We start from the raw sequence: 14,781 nt of genomic DNA, 5'->3' as shown, positions 1-14,781 counted from the left end.
ACCTTTGGATAAATGGCTCCGTGCAATAACCATATCTATTCCCCTCATGATTTTAAATACCTTTGTAAGATCTTACCTTTCATGGCGCATCTCTTTAACATCTCTCCAGAGAAAAAGGCACTTTGGAATTGTGGGGTATTACCATGTTCCTTTCTTATCTATCCAATTATTGTCAGGGAATTACCTTCAAGATTCAAGATAGCTTTATTTGTCATCCAATATTGGACGAAATTCAGTCACCCACAGTCCAACAATAAAAGCATTAAATAGGCATTAAAATTACACAACCCCAAAACCCCCAAAAACACAGTCCAACAATAAAAGCATTAAATAGGCATTAAAATTACATAACCCCAAAAACACACAAAGTGGATTATCTTCCTGACGATACTCCCACTTTCCATCCTTTGCACTCCACGTGCTTCCCTCAGGAATATCATTCAAAAACACAAGAGTTTCCAACTGTATGTTGAGAAAGCAGGACGTACCTCATCACCAGCTCCTTTGACCCCCTGTATTGTCCCTAAAGTGTCACGCTGCTTTCCCCGATTCCATCATTTGATTTCCTTCAAATAAAACAGGAAGAACAAAGACAATGAGCTGGAATTGTCAACGGTGAGATCTGCCAACACACATTTCCAGGAGAGACTTACTTTTTGCAGATTTGCTCTCTCAGAAGCCTTTCCAAATATTAATTTCTATTACCACTGCTACTTTTATTACCGGAATGTTTCACTCATCATTTCCTTGTTCCAGTCTCTAGTGTCTTGTGAAATGCAGCATTTTGTTTTCTAATAGAAGCCAACCGCACTTTAAAGAGGTGTAGGAAAGAACTGCAGATGCTGGTATAAACTGAAGGTGGAGGAGATACGCAGGAAGATAGACACAAACTGCAGGAGTAACTCAGCGGGACAGGCAGCATCACTGGAGAGAAGGAATGGGTGACATTTTGGGACGCGGCCCTTCTTCAGACTGTGTAGGAAAATAACTGCAGATGCTGGTACAAATCGAAGGTATCACAAAATGCTGGAGTAACTCAGCTGGTCAGGCAGCATCTCAGGAGAGAAGGAATGGGTGACGTTTCGGGTCGAGACCCTTCTTCAGACTGATGTCAAGGGAGAGGGAGATACATAGTTAAGGAAGTGTAAGATGTGAAAATAGGACAAAGGGAATGGAGATCAAAGAAAATGTAGCATATAGACCATTGTTACCTGGGAGAAGGTAACAACAAAGCAAACAGAGATAAAATGTAGTCGGAGACAGTAAGACTGGTTAGAGAACTGGGAAGGGGGAGGGATGGAGAGAGAGGGAAAGCATGGGTTACTTGAAGTTAGAAAAGTCAATCTTCATACCGTTGGGGTGTAAAGCTGCCCAAGCAAAAATTGAGGTGCTGTTCCTCCAATTTGCACTGGACCTCATTCTGACAATGGAGGAGGCCCAGGACAGAAAGGTCAATGTGGGAATGGAAAGGGGAGTTAAAGTATTTAGCGACTAGGAGATCAGCTAGGTTCAGGTGGACTGAACAAAGGCGTTCAGTGAAATGATTGCCGAGCCTGCGCTTGGTCTCGCCAATGTATACGAGTCCACACCTGGAACAGCGGATACAGTAGATGAGGTTGGAGGAGGTGCAAGTGAACCTCTGCCTCACCTGAAAATACTGTCGGGATCTTCAGATGGAGTCCTTGGGGGGAGGTAAAGGGACAGGTGTTACATCTCCTACAGTTGCTGTGGAAAGTACCTGGGGAAGGGGTGGTTTGAGTGGGGACGGGTTGACCAGGGAGTTGCGGAGGGAACGGTCTCTGCGGAAAGGGGTGGAGATGGGAAGATGTGACCAGTGGTGGGATCCCGTTGGAGGTGGCTCAAATGTCAGAGGATTATGGGCTGATGTGATGGGTTGGAAGGTGAGGACAAGGGGGACTCTGTCCCTGTTACGAATGGGGGGAGGGGGAGCAAGAGCAGAGCTACGGGATGTCGAGGAGATGCTAGTGAGGGTCACATGCATGATTGGAGAAGGGAGAATGAGGACATCAGGTATGGACCACCTTATCCATCCAGTACCTTGCTCCTGATTCAATGCCGGCAGCCGCGCATGCTCGTTGCTCAAATATCACGATCAGCGCCGGCATTTCACCGCCACTGTCGGCAGCCGCGCATGCTCAGTGATCAAGTGCCGTGGGCCCGGTCGTGGTCTCAGTGCCGGTATCTGCGCATGCTCCTCTGTCGGCGCCGGCACTTCACTGATCTCTGCCGGCTCCTGCGCATGCTCGTTAGTCAGTGCCGGCGCCTCACTGATCTCTGCCGGCACCCGCGCATGCTCCTCAGGCCCAGGTCCCGAGTGGAGGTTTCAAACGACGCCAGGAACGACCCACGGACCGACCGGTGGCCGCGGCTCATCTTCCGCCGCCTCCTCCTCCTCCTCCTCCTCCTCCTCCTCCGCCTCATGGCTTTCTGCACCTTCGTCGGTGGGGAGCGCTACAAGGGTCACTTTGAACCCGGTGAGTCAACGGTTCGCCCGGGATCTCGGCCACCGGGAAACCTCGGGAACTCTCCGTCTCCCCTCCCCCCCCACCCACCCCCCACCCCCACCGGGACATCGGCCTCATTTATCACACCCGTTATTTTCCTCTCACAACAGTCATTTTGCCCCGGGAGGGTTGGGGTTGGGACAGGGGGTTGGGGTTGGGACAGGGGGTTGGGACAGGGGGTTGGGACAGGGGGTTGGGGTTGGGACAGGGGGTTGGGGTTGGGACAGGGGGTTGGGACAGGGGGTTGGGGTTGGGACAGGGGGTTGGGACAGGGGGTTGGGGTTGGGACAGGGGGTTGGGGTTGGGACAGGGGGTTGGGGTTGGGACAGGGGGTTGGGGTTGGGACAGGGGGTTGGGGTTGGGACAGGGGGTTGGGGTTGGGACAGGGGGTTGGGGTTGGGACAGGGGGTTGGGGTTGGGACAGGGGGTTGGGGTTGGGACAGGGGGTTGGGGTTGGGACAGGGGGTTGGGACAGGGGGTTGGGGTTGGGACAGGGGGTTGGGGTTGGGACAGGGGGTTGGGGTTGGGACAGGGGGTTGGGGTTGGGACAGGGGGTTGGGGTTGGGACAGGGGGTTGGGGTTGGGACAGGGGGTTGGGACAGGGGGTTGGGGTTGGGACAGGGGGTTGGGGTTGGGACAGGGGGTTGGGGTTGGGACAGGGGGTTGGGACAGGGGGTTGGGGTTGGGACAGGGGGTTGGGACAGGGGGTTGGGGTTGGGACAGGGGGTTGGGGTTGGGACAGGGGGTTGGGGTTGGGACAGGGGGTTGGGGTTGGGACAGGGGGTTGGGGTTGGGACAGGGGGTTGGGACAGGGGGTTGGGGTTGGGACAGGGGGTTGGGGTTGGGACAGGGGGTTGGGGTTGGGACAGGGGGTTGGGACAGGGGGTTGGGGTTGGGACAGGGGGTTGGGGTTGGGACAGGGGGTTGGGACAGGGGGTTGGGGTTGGGACAGGGGGTTGGGGTTGGGGCAGGGGGTTGGGGCAGGGGATTGGGGTTGGGGTTGGGACAGGGGGTTGGGACAGGGGGTTGGGGTTGGGACAGGGGGTTGGGGTTGGGACAGGGGGTTGGGGTTGGGACAGGGGGTTGGGACAGGGGGTTGGGGTTGGGACAGGGGGTTGGGACAGGGGGTTGGGGTTGGGACAGGGGGTTGGGGTTGGGACAGGGGGTTGGGACAGGGGGTTGGGGTTGGGACAGGGGGTTGGGGTTGGGACAGGGGGTTGGGACAGGGGGTTGGGGTTGGGACAGGGGGTTGGGGTTGGGACAGGGGGTTGGGGTTGGGACAGGGGGTTGGGACAGGGGGTTGGGGTTGGGACAGGGGGTTGGGGTTGGGACAGGGGGTTGGGACAGGGGGTTGGGGTTGGGACAGGGGGTTGGGGTTGGGACAGGGGGTTGGGGTTGGGACAGGGGGTTGGGACAGGGGGTTGGGGTTGGGACAGGGGGTTGGGGTTGGGGCAGGGGGTTGGGGCAGGGGATTGGGGTTGGGGTTGGGACAGGGGGTTGGGACAGGGGGTTGGGGTTGGGACAGGGGGTTGGGACAGGGGGTTGGGGTTGGGACAGGGGGTTGGGACAGGGGGTTGGGGTTGGGGCAGGGGATTGGGGTTGGGGTTGGGACAGGGGGTTGGGACAGGGGGTTGGGGTTGGGACAGGGGGTTGGGGTTGGGACAGGGGGTTGGGGTTGGGACAGGGGGTTGGGACAGGGACAGGGGGTTGGGACAGGGGATTGGGGTTGGGACAGGGGGTTGGGGTTGGGACAGGGGGTTGGGGTTGGGACAGGGGGTTGGGGTTGGGACAGGGGGTTGGGACAGGGACAGGGGGTTGGGACAGGGGATTGGGGTTGGGACAGGGGGTTGGGGTTGGGACAGGGGGTTGGGGTTGGGACAGGGGGTTGGGGTTGGGACAGGGGGTTGGGGTTGGGGTTGGGACAGGGGGTTGGGGTTGGGACAGGGGATTGGGGTTGGGACAGGGGGTTGGGGTTGGGACAGGGGGTTGGGACAGGGGGTTGGGGTTGGGACAGGGGGTTGGGGTTGGGACAGGGGGTTGGGGTTGGGACAGGGGGTTGGGGTTGGGACAGGGGGTTGGGGTTGGGACAGGGGATTGGGGTTGGGACAGGGGGTTGGGGTTGGGACAGGGGGTTGGGACAGGGGATTGGGGTTGGGACAGGGGATTGGGACAGGGGGTTGGGACAGGGTTGGGACAGGGGGTTGGGGTTGGGACAGGGGATTGGGGTTGGGACAGGGGATTGGGGTTGGGACAGGGGGTTGGGGTTGGGACAGGGGGTTGGGACAGGGGACGGGGTTGGGGTTGGGACAGGGGATTGGGGTTGGGACAGGGGGTTGGGGTTGGGACAGGGGATTGGGGTTGGGACAGGGGATTGGGGTTGGGACAGGGGGTTGGGGTTGGGGCAGGGGATTGGGGTTGGGGTTGGGATAGGGGGTTGGGGTTGGGACAGGGGATTGGGGTTGGGACAGGGGGTTGGGGTTGGGACAGGGGATTGGGGTTGGGACAGGGGGTTGGGGTTGGGACAGGGGGTTGGGGTTGGGACAGGGGATTGGGGTTGGGACAGGGGATTGGGACAGGGGGTTGGGGTTGGGACAGGGGATTGGGACAGGGGGTTGGGGTTGGGACAGGGGATTGGGGTTGGGACAGGGGATTGGGGTTGGGACAGGGGGTTGGGGTTGGGACAGGGGATTGGGGTTGGGACAGGGGGTTGGGGTTGGGACAGGGGATTGGGGTTGGGACAGGGGGTTGAGGGTGGGGGTTGGGGTTGGGACAGGAGGTTGGGATTGGGACAGGAGGTTGGGGTTGGGACAGGGGGTTGGGACAGGGGATTGGGGTTGGGACAGGGGGTTGAGGGTGGGGGTTGGGGTTGGGACAGGGGGTTGAGGGTGGGGGTTGGATCAGGGGGTTGGGGTTAGGACAGGGGATTGGGGTTGGGACAGGGGGTTGGGGTTGGGACAGGGGATTGGGGTTGGGACAGGGGGTTGGGGTTGGGACAGGGGATTGGGGTTGGGACAGGGGGTTGAGGGTGGGGGTTGGGGTTGGGACAGGAGGTTGGGGTTGGGACAGGAGGTTGGGGTTGGGACAGGGGGTTGGGACAGGGGATTGGGGTTGGGACAGGGGGTTGAGGGTGGGGGTTGGGGTTGGGACAGGGGGTTGAGGGTGGGGGTTGGATCAGGGGGTTGGGGTTAGGACAGGGGATTGGGGTTGGGACAGGGGGTTGGGGGTTGAGGTTGGACAGGGGGTTGAGGGTGGGGGTTGGGGCTGAGGTTGGGGGTTGAGGTTGGACAGGGGGTTGAAGTTGGGGGTTGGGGTTGAGGTTGGGTTGGGGGTTGGGACAGGGGGTTGAGGGTGGGGGTTAGGACAGGGGGTTGAGGGTTGGGACAGGGGTTGAGGGTTGGGGTTGGGACAGGGGGTTGAGGGTGGGGGTTGAGGTTGGGACAGGGGGTTGGGGTTGAGGGTTGGGGTTGGGACAGGGGGTTGGGGTTGAGGGTGGGGGCTGGGGTTGGGACGGGGTTGGGGTTGATGGTGGGGGCTGGGGTAAGTGGTGGGTTTGGGGGGTTGGGTAGGGGGCTGGGGTAGGGGGTTGGTTTGGGGTAAGAGGGGTAGGGGTGGCTGTGACAAGGCAGTGGCAAGTTTGTCGTGTGGTTCCTTGCAGAATCGCATGTTAACACAAGAGTTGACTCGACAGCATTACTTTTGAGCAAGACACAAAGTTGTGGTGCAACTCAGTGGGTTGGGCAGTTTCTGTGGGAGGGAATGGACGCTTTTTTTTGCTTCCATTTCAAATGTTATGCAGGAGGTTGGAGTGAGATGGGATGCAGCAGGGTATCTGAGCTAGTCCATCAACTACAAATGAAAATAGACACAAAATGCTGGAGTAACTCAGCAGGACAGGCAGCATCTCTGGAGAGAAGGAATGGGTGACATTTCGGGTCGAGACCCTTCTTCAGACTATCATATCATATCATCATATCATATATATACAGCCGGAAACAGGCCTTTTCGGCCCACCAAGTCCGTGCCGCCCAACGATCCCCGTACATTAACACTATCCTACACCCACTAGGGACAATTTTTTTTTTTTTACATTTACCCAGCCAATTAACCTACATACCTGTACGTCTTTGGAGTGTGGGAGGAAACCGAAGATCTCGGAGAAAACCCACGCAGGTCACGGGGAGAACGTACAAACTCCTTACAGTGCAGCACCCGTAGTCAGGATCGAACCTGAGTCTCCGGCATTCGCTGTAAAGCAGCAACTCTACAGATTTTGAGGCAATTTGTGAAATGATACATTCTTGGATCGTGGGCATACTAGCAAAGCCAACTTTCATTGTCTATCTATCTCCTTCACCAAACTGTCAGTGAGCTGTTAGACTGCAACTGTAATGATTTTTATCCAATGATAATGAAGGAATGACAGTTTGATACATTTAATGATGATAAACAGCATTCATTACAACATTCACCTTGATAACCAATTCATTACAATCTTCACCTTGATGGGCGGCGCAGTGGCGCAGCGGTAGAGTTGCTGCCCTACAGCAAATGCAGCACCGGAGACTCAGGTTCGATCCTGACTACGGGCGCTGTCTGTACGGAGTTTGTACGTTCTCCCTGTGGGTTTTCTCCGAGATCTTCGGTTTCCTCCCACACTCCAAAGACGTACAGGTTTGTAGGTTAATTGACTGGGTAATATGTAAAAATTGTCCCTAGTGTGTGTAGGATAGTGTTAATGTGCGGGGATCGCTGGGCGGCGCAGATCCGGTGGGCCGAAGGGCCTGTTTCTGCGCTGTATCTCTAAATCTAAAAATCTAAATCTAAAAAAAATGCAAGTGAGGTTTTTGTGCAGTAATCAACCAGAACCAGTAAAAGATGCTTAGAGAGTTATGAAGTCTCTGTGCCATCAGTTTCCCCATCCCTGATAATATTATTCGGTCGTGATTTTTCCTGACATATTAATCTGTGGTGTCATGGAGCAGGTTATGTCACATTTCATGCTCTTACGCAAGGAAAAGAATGCTCCAACCTTTAAGCAATAGGCACATTAGGCAACCCTGGAAGCTGAAATATGAATTAAAGGTTACAAGTTATAAACTGGAATTTTGAAATAACTATTGTAAGACAATTAGATCATTGTTCATAACTAATACAAGACTTCACCATACTATGAAGGGGCAGGGTAGTGACAACAACGTCCAAGTCCAACCGTCTTGATTCATAAGGTCATGTGATAAGGAACAGAAATAGGCCATTCAACCCATTAAGTCTACTCTGCCATTCAATCATGCCTGATCTATCTCTCCTAACCCCATTCTCCTGCCTTCTCCCCATAACCCCTGACACCTGTACTAATCAAGAATCTATCTATCTCTGCGTTAAAAATATCCATTGACTTGGCCTCCACAGCCTTCTGTGGCAAAGAATTCCACAGATTCACCACACTGACTAAAGAAATTCCTCCTCATCTCCTTCCTAAAAGAACGTCCGTTAATACTGAGGCTATGACTTCCAGTCCTAGACTCTGCCACTAGTGGAAACATCCTCTCCACATCCACTCTATCCAAGCCTTTCACTATTCTGTACGTTTCAATGAGGTCCCCCTCATTCTTCTAAACTCCAGCCTAATGTCGTCAAATGCTCCACATGTTAACCCAATAATTTCTTGGATCATTCTTGTAAACCTCCCCTGACCCTCTCCAGAGCAAGCACATCCTTCCTCAGATATGGTGCCCAAAATTGCTCACAATACTCCAAATGTGGCCTTTTAGAGCCTCGGCATTATATCCCTGTGTTTGTATTCTAGCCCTTGAAATAAATGCTCGCTATTTATTTGATTAGCTATTTAGATGCGTTAGCTATATCAACAGCTTCAATTCACTTCCTCTGTCCATGTCAGAACTGACCTTGTTTGCTGTACGTCACTCTATCTGTGATATTGGCTCAGTTTTTCCTCCCTTAGCAAGCCTGGCTTACTGGGCATATCCCGCAACCCGACGCTTAACACCACATTAAGCTGTGTTTGAGGCGCCTCGCGAACTGCTCCCACGAACTTCCCGAATCGCTATTAACTCAGGGAGTGTCCCTACAATTTAGCCCCTTGGCAATCCTTGCTCTTCCTTACCACGGATATTCCGTTTGGTTCACCCATCCCTCTCCTCCATCCACACAGCGACCATTTTTATCTCTTTCCCCGACAAAAGATCTTTGACCCTGAAATGTTAACTGTTTCTCTTTCCGCATTGGCTGCCCAACCTGCTGAGTGTTTCCAGAATTTTCTGTCTTTACTTTAGATTTCCAGTATCTGCAGTTTTTTCTTATTTTATTTTCATTCTAAATGACCATATTATCATTGTATGTTTCGGTAATGCTGTCAGCTTCAATGCGATGAAGCCAATTGCCGACTGTTACATTGTCAATGTTGCAAAATCTGTACATCCAAGGCATGATCGTGTATAACCAGAAGGTCTCATTGAGGTTTTGCAGTTGCTTTTGCCAAATTGCTGCAATACATTCCAGGAATTGTATGGATTTTAATCATCTTCTATATACTAAAACTCGTTTGTTTGTTTGATTGTTCCTGAAGTACAGCCGAAACAGTACCCGATAGTGCAACAATTTTAGGCCCACCTTACTCACCGCCGTCCCTTTGGAGCTAATGTGTCTACTTTTGATTTATACCATCATCTGCATTTTTTTCCCTACACCTCTATTGAAATGGAATCAACTACACACATAAATTTGGTGCTTCAGTTGGATTCTAGATAAAAGATTTTGCAACATTCTGGGTTTGTGAGAAAAACCTTTTTATTTTTAATGTTTTGTACTAGTTACCCATTTACATTGGCTGTGGGTGAAGGCCTCTTTCAACTTTATTTTATTTCAATGCAGGTATATACGTCTGCTCAAAGTGCGGGCACGAATTGTTTTCAAGTCATGCTAAATATGACCATTCTTCACCGTGGCCTGCTTTTACCAAGACCATTCATCCAGATAGTGTGTCCAAAAAAAAGGATGGCAAACATGCACTAAAGGTGGGGTGACAACACGATAATAAATTGAAAAATGTGAACAGTTTTGTGTGTATATACTAATGTTTGACATTAAAAGACACAAAGTGCTGGAGTAAGTCGGCGGGTCAGGAAGTAAAGGCCTGATAAAGGGTCCCCACCTGAAACGCCATTTTTTTTAATGTTCCCCATGGATGCTGCCTGACCTGCTGACTTACTCCAGCATTTTGTCTTTTTTTGTAAATCAGCATCTGCAGTTCCTTGTTTGTACTAATGTCATTGCTTTGGCAGTAAAATATGAGCAGTGCTCTGATACTCCACAGTACTCATAGAACAGAACAGCACAGAAACAGGCCCTTCAGCCCACAATGCCCATGCCGAATATGATGTTGTTTAACTAATCTCATCTGATCCATATCCCTCCATTCCCGGCATATATATCCATGTGCCTTTCTAAGGCCTCTTAAACACCGCTATCGTATCTGTCTTCTGACAATGTGTTCCAGGTACCCACCACTCTGTGTGTAACAAAACTTCCCCCCCCCCCCCCCACACATCTTAAATGAAGCTTTTTAAATGGACACCGTGCCCGAACTCTAATCAAGCTGCAATTTGTCTATTAATTACTTTCAAAAATAGGCAGAGGGTTGGGAGTGCAGGCAGAGAACATATAATTTAGAAATATACAACCCATAAATGAATGGACCATGAGATAAAAATGAACTGCAGATGCTGGTTTACATCCAAGAGAAATATAAAGTGCTGAAGTAACTCAATGTGTCGGGCAGAATCTGGAGAAAATGGATATGTGACGTTTCAGGTCTTCAGTCTGAAGAAGGGTCCCGACCTGAAACGTCACCTATCCATTTTCTCCAGAGATGCTGCTTTAACCTGCTAAGTTACTCCAGCACATTATGTCTATCTATCAAATATGAGAGTCTTTTTACTATCTCAAGACTCCACCAAACACATACAGATCAATGAACAGTACTTTCAAGCTTCATGGCGATGAAATAAAATGTATTTTTTGGCAAATGCACTGTCTTCACGTGGGTCTGATTGGGTTCATTATGAACAAGGTGTTTGATTACAATGATAATCTGTTGTTTCAGGTGTCTTGTGGAAAGTGTGGGAATGGCCTTGGTCATGAATTCCTCGACGATGGTCCCAATGCAGGCCAGTCGCGTTTCTGAATATTCAGCAACTCGATGAAGTTTGTCCCTGAGAGGTCTGTGCATTGTGGCTATTCAGCTTCCAACAGCTTGCTATTTCTGAAGTAATCAAACATCTCATGGGTGTATTTTCAAATTTTCTCTCACTACTTTTTTTACATATAAAGCAGTAAGCCCTTTGACCCACAAGTTCTCTGCTGAACATGATGCCACGATAAACTAATCTCCTCTGCCTGCATGTGATTCATATCCCTCTATTCCCTGCATACCCAAGTGCCTATCTAAAAGCCTCTTCAATGCCTTTATTGTATCTGGCACCACTACCCCCCCGTCATCGCGTTCCAGGCACCTATTACCCTCTTTTTTTTAAAAACTTGACCCACACATCTTGATTAAACTGCAAAACCGGGTTTTTATAAAATTGAATCAAGTGTACCTGAATTGTTTCACTCAAACCTACAATAGGAAACAAAATACACGAAAAACTAATGTGCTTTATCAATTTTCTGTCTGAGTGAATCTGAGCCAAAAAATGAATCCTGCAGCATGGAAACAGACCTTTTGGCTCAACTTGCCCATGCTGACCAAAATGGCCCCTGTACACTAGTCCCACCTTCCTGAATTTAGCCCATATCCCTCTAAATCTTTCCTATCCATGTTCCTGTCTAAATGTCTTTTAAATATTGTTATCGTACCTGCCACAGTTACCTCCTCTGGCAGTTTGGTCCATATACCCACCACCCTCTGTGTGGAAAACGTTGCCTCGCGTGTTCCTATTAAATCTTTTTCCTCTCACCTTAAACCAATGTCCTCCGGTTCTTGATGCCCCTACTCTGGGTAAAAGGGACTGCGCATCCACCCTGTCTACTCCCCTCATGTTCTTGTACACCTCTTTGTGATCACTCCTCATCCTCCTGCGCTCCAGGGAATAAAAGTCCTAGCCTCCCCAACCTCTGCCGATAGCTCAGGCTCTCAAGTCCTGGCAACATCCTCATAAATCTTCTCTGGACACTGTGCAACTTAACAACATGTCTCCGATGGCAGCTTCATTGGTGTCGAGGAGACATGGTTTTAAAAAAAATCACAAGGCGGCTATTTTGGTTATGGGCTTGTTGATGCAAAGTGTTGTGTGCCCATCACCATTGCTATTGTGTGTTGTAGCATTGTGGGGTAAGGAAAAAAAGGCCTAGCCGTCAGGGATAGCATTCGACCCATTGAGTCTACTCCGCCATTCAATTGTGGCTGGTCTACCTTTTCCTCTTAGCCCCATTCTTCTGCCTTCTCCCCATAACCGCTTTGACACCCGTACTAGTTGAGGCTTAATTTGTGTGAGGAATCGGCAGAACTGAAGGGCCACTGGCAAGATGAGAGGAAGATTTGCAGGGTCTCAAGGTGGAGGAGATATGCAAGACGATGGGCACAAAATGCTGGAGTAACTCAGCAGGACAGGCAGCATCTCTGAATAGAAGGAATGGGTGACGTTTCGGGTTGAGACACTTCATTCATCAAGAATTTTTCTCTATACGTTTTGGAAGAAAAAGAATAAAAAAATATTTGACTTGTTAGCATTAAAAAAAAAAATCTGTACAATGTTCAAATTCAAATTAAAAAATGTAAAACTATTTGGAAAATATTTTCTTGCTATACCCAAAGTGACAATAATAAATCTGAAACATTTAGTACATTTATTGTAATATATAATTGATTGTGAGATACGCGTTTAAATGTCAATAGACCAATATAAGTGAAAGGCTGTTAATATGCAAAAAATGTAATTCTTCTTTTTCATTTGCAGTCAAAGGAACTCTAGTGGATAAATCATACGAGCTTGGAACTGGCTTTTTATTGGTTGGAAGTTGCAGTTTGTCTGAAAATGCCATGCAACTCCGAATTAGATCTCTTGGAAAACTCCAACAAAGGCTTCCGTACATCTGTATTTTTGTTGGTTAGTCATTATATGAAGTTTTCTGGATAAACCTTCTTGAATGTCCTGGAAATAGAAACTTGCATGATTATCCTGACAAAAATACCCACTCTGTCTTAAGATATTTGTAAAAACTTGTAGTCAGATCACTTTATTTTTGATGATATCAGTCAAAACAAGCGTGGAATTTGCACTAGAAAACAGTTAATCTTTTGGAGAAATTCAGTGGGTCAGGCACCAATTGCAGAAGGAATGGACAGATGACGTTTCAGACTCTGAAGAAGGGTCCCAACCCGAAACGACGCCTATCCATGTCCTCTGGAGATGCTGCCTCAACTCTGAGTTAATCCAGTACTTTGTGTTTTGCTCAAGGTTCCAGCATCAGCCGTTTCTTGTATCTCAGTCTTAATCTTTTGTTCAAATCCATTTTGAGTCACACAGGTATGTCAAGAAAAGTTGATATATTTAAGTGACTATCAGTTAAAGCAAGCTACCTGTAATCTTGAGCAAACAGTGGCCGTGTGATATTAAATTTTTTAAAGCATACAGAATGCTACAATCACATACTTCAATCTATCATTGGCGTGGGTGTGTATTGTAAGATATGTATTTGGAAGGAAACTGGTAATTCTCAGTAATTGAGAGGGGAGCATGATTCTGCATCGATCTGGGTGTGGTGGCTAAATTTGGTATAATTTCTCGCAATCAAGCAAGAATAAGAAGGAGAGACTCTTTGGATTAGACTCTTGATTGATGGCATTAGCAACCTGATCTCAAAAGAGTTATCAGTTTGCCCATAATTAGTCATCAGGTATTATTTCATGCGCCTCGTGACATTTCTTTCTTCCTGATTTCACAATCTCCCTCCCAAGCTAGTTCACATCAATGTACAAAATAAACACTGAATGATTGTGCTCTGAGTTTAAGTTTTAAAACAATTGGGAGGTGGGCTGATTGTGGGAGAGAGATTGAGAAATTAGAAGTTGAGGCTTTCCTTTTCACTGATCCTTTGAGCACTGTATATTTCCTTGGATTAAAATGGTTATACTTTAAAGGCATAATGTACAAAATAATTTTCAAAAATAAAAATATTTTGAATCTTACTGTTCAATTTCTGTTCATTGCGTTCTTTTTAAATAATGTATGTGTCCCTTTTAAGTTGCAGAAACGCAACGAATTTTCTCTATTCTCATCAATGGAAATACGAGGAAGCATTTGCCTAATGATTTGGCGAATAATTCAATGGCTCCTGTGGCATCGAGCTAGGATAGAATCTCAGTCCCAGTGCGGCTCCTCAGTTCATGCTAATTCCAGAACAAAAAGAAAGTACCAGCTTCTGTTAATGTGAATGGGAACATTTTTCCTTTCTTGAAAAACTAGACACTAAGCAAAACCACCAGTGTTTCTGCATCATAAACATGTTCTATGTTATCCCAAAAATAAAATTATTTTAGAAATATTGGGAACATTGTTCATACAACGTGATCAATACACAATGTGGTAGTGAGGGAAAAGGAGGAGAAATACCATTAAACCCTTATAAAAGGAACTTTTCATTATTGTAACGTTTGGCTGCAATTTGCTACTTTCGCTAGAATGATAAGTGATAACTTTGTGATTATCTGAAGGGTTTGTACAAATTCATGTGGATGCTGAGTCTCCGGGTGAAATACTGTTGCAGCAAAACTCAGCCACAAACAGGGAAAGTGCACTGATGTGGACACGACAGGTTCTAAGTGATTTAATCCACTTGATCAGAGCCTCATAGGCTGCAATACAGTATTACTAAAAAGGATGCAGTATTGTATATGGCCACTTGGTGGTAGTGTTGTACAGAAGTAGTTCTTTTTCATTGTTTTAAAACTTATAGGAGTTACAGAATCAAAACACCAAACAGGTTAATTTCTTTTTAAAAAATAACAAAAGATTAAGAACAGATATTGTCATCGCGTTTAAACTCGAATATAATTTTACGTTCTTTATTCTCTTTAAATGGCAATAAGTGAAGTACTTCCATCTACTGAAATTCTACGTGTCTACACAGTGTTAAATCTTTTGTCATCTGTTCCATTCTGCGGAGAGACTCCTGTTAGACAGAGCCTGTGAACACGGGAACTGGGGTTGTTTAACCACCTTACAGCACAGTATGT

The 14,781-nt window shown here is 48.6% G+C and overlaps 2 protein-coding genes across 2 annotated transcripts in view; one reads left to right on the top strand and one right to left on the bottom strand.

Annotated features, from left to right (window-relative positions):
- tex2l (testis expressed 2, like) overlaps positions 1–788 on the bottom strand; it is a 68,161-nt gene extending 67,373 nt beyond the window's left edge. Inside the window, exons 1-3 of the mRNA XM_078417671.1 lie at positions 654–788; positions 489–566; positions 77–184 (exon numbers count right to left, since the gene is read on the bottom strand). The gene's annotated coding sequence lies outside the window, so the exon portion shown is untranslated. The remainder of the gene's footprint in view (positions 1–76; positions 185–488; positions 567–653) is intronic.
- A 1,509-nt stretch (positions 789–2,297) lies between these two features.
- LOC144604215 (methionine-R-sulfoxide reductase B1-like) lies at positions 2,298–13,692 on the top strand. The gene is made up of 4 exons (XM_078418428.1): positions 2,298–2,495; positions 9,417–9,559; positions 10,648–10,763; positions 12,503–13,692. The coding sequence occupies exons 1-4, from the start codon at positions 2,312–2,314 to the stop codon at positions 12,522–12,524; spliced, it is 465 nt and encodes a 154-aa protein (XP_078274554.1). The 5' UTR covers positions 2,298–2,311; the 3' UTR covers positions 12,525–13,692.
- Positions 13,693–14,781: the final 1,089 nt, after the last annotated feature.

Source organism: Rhinoraja longicauda, chromosome 21, assembly GCF_053455715.1.
Source record: "Rhinoraja longicauda isolate Sanriku21f chromosome 21, sRhiLon1.1, whole genome shotgun sequence".
NCBI classification, from domain to species: domain Eukaryota; kingdom Metazoa; phylum Chordata; class Chondrichthyes; order Rajiformes; family Arhynchobatidae; genus Rhinoraja; species Rhinoraja longicauda.
The sequence above is the reverse complement of the archived record's forward strand: the minus strand, read 5'-3'. Positions and strand labels throughout refer to the sequence as shown.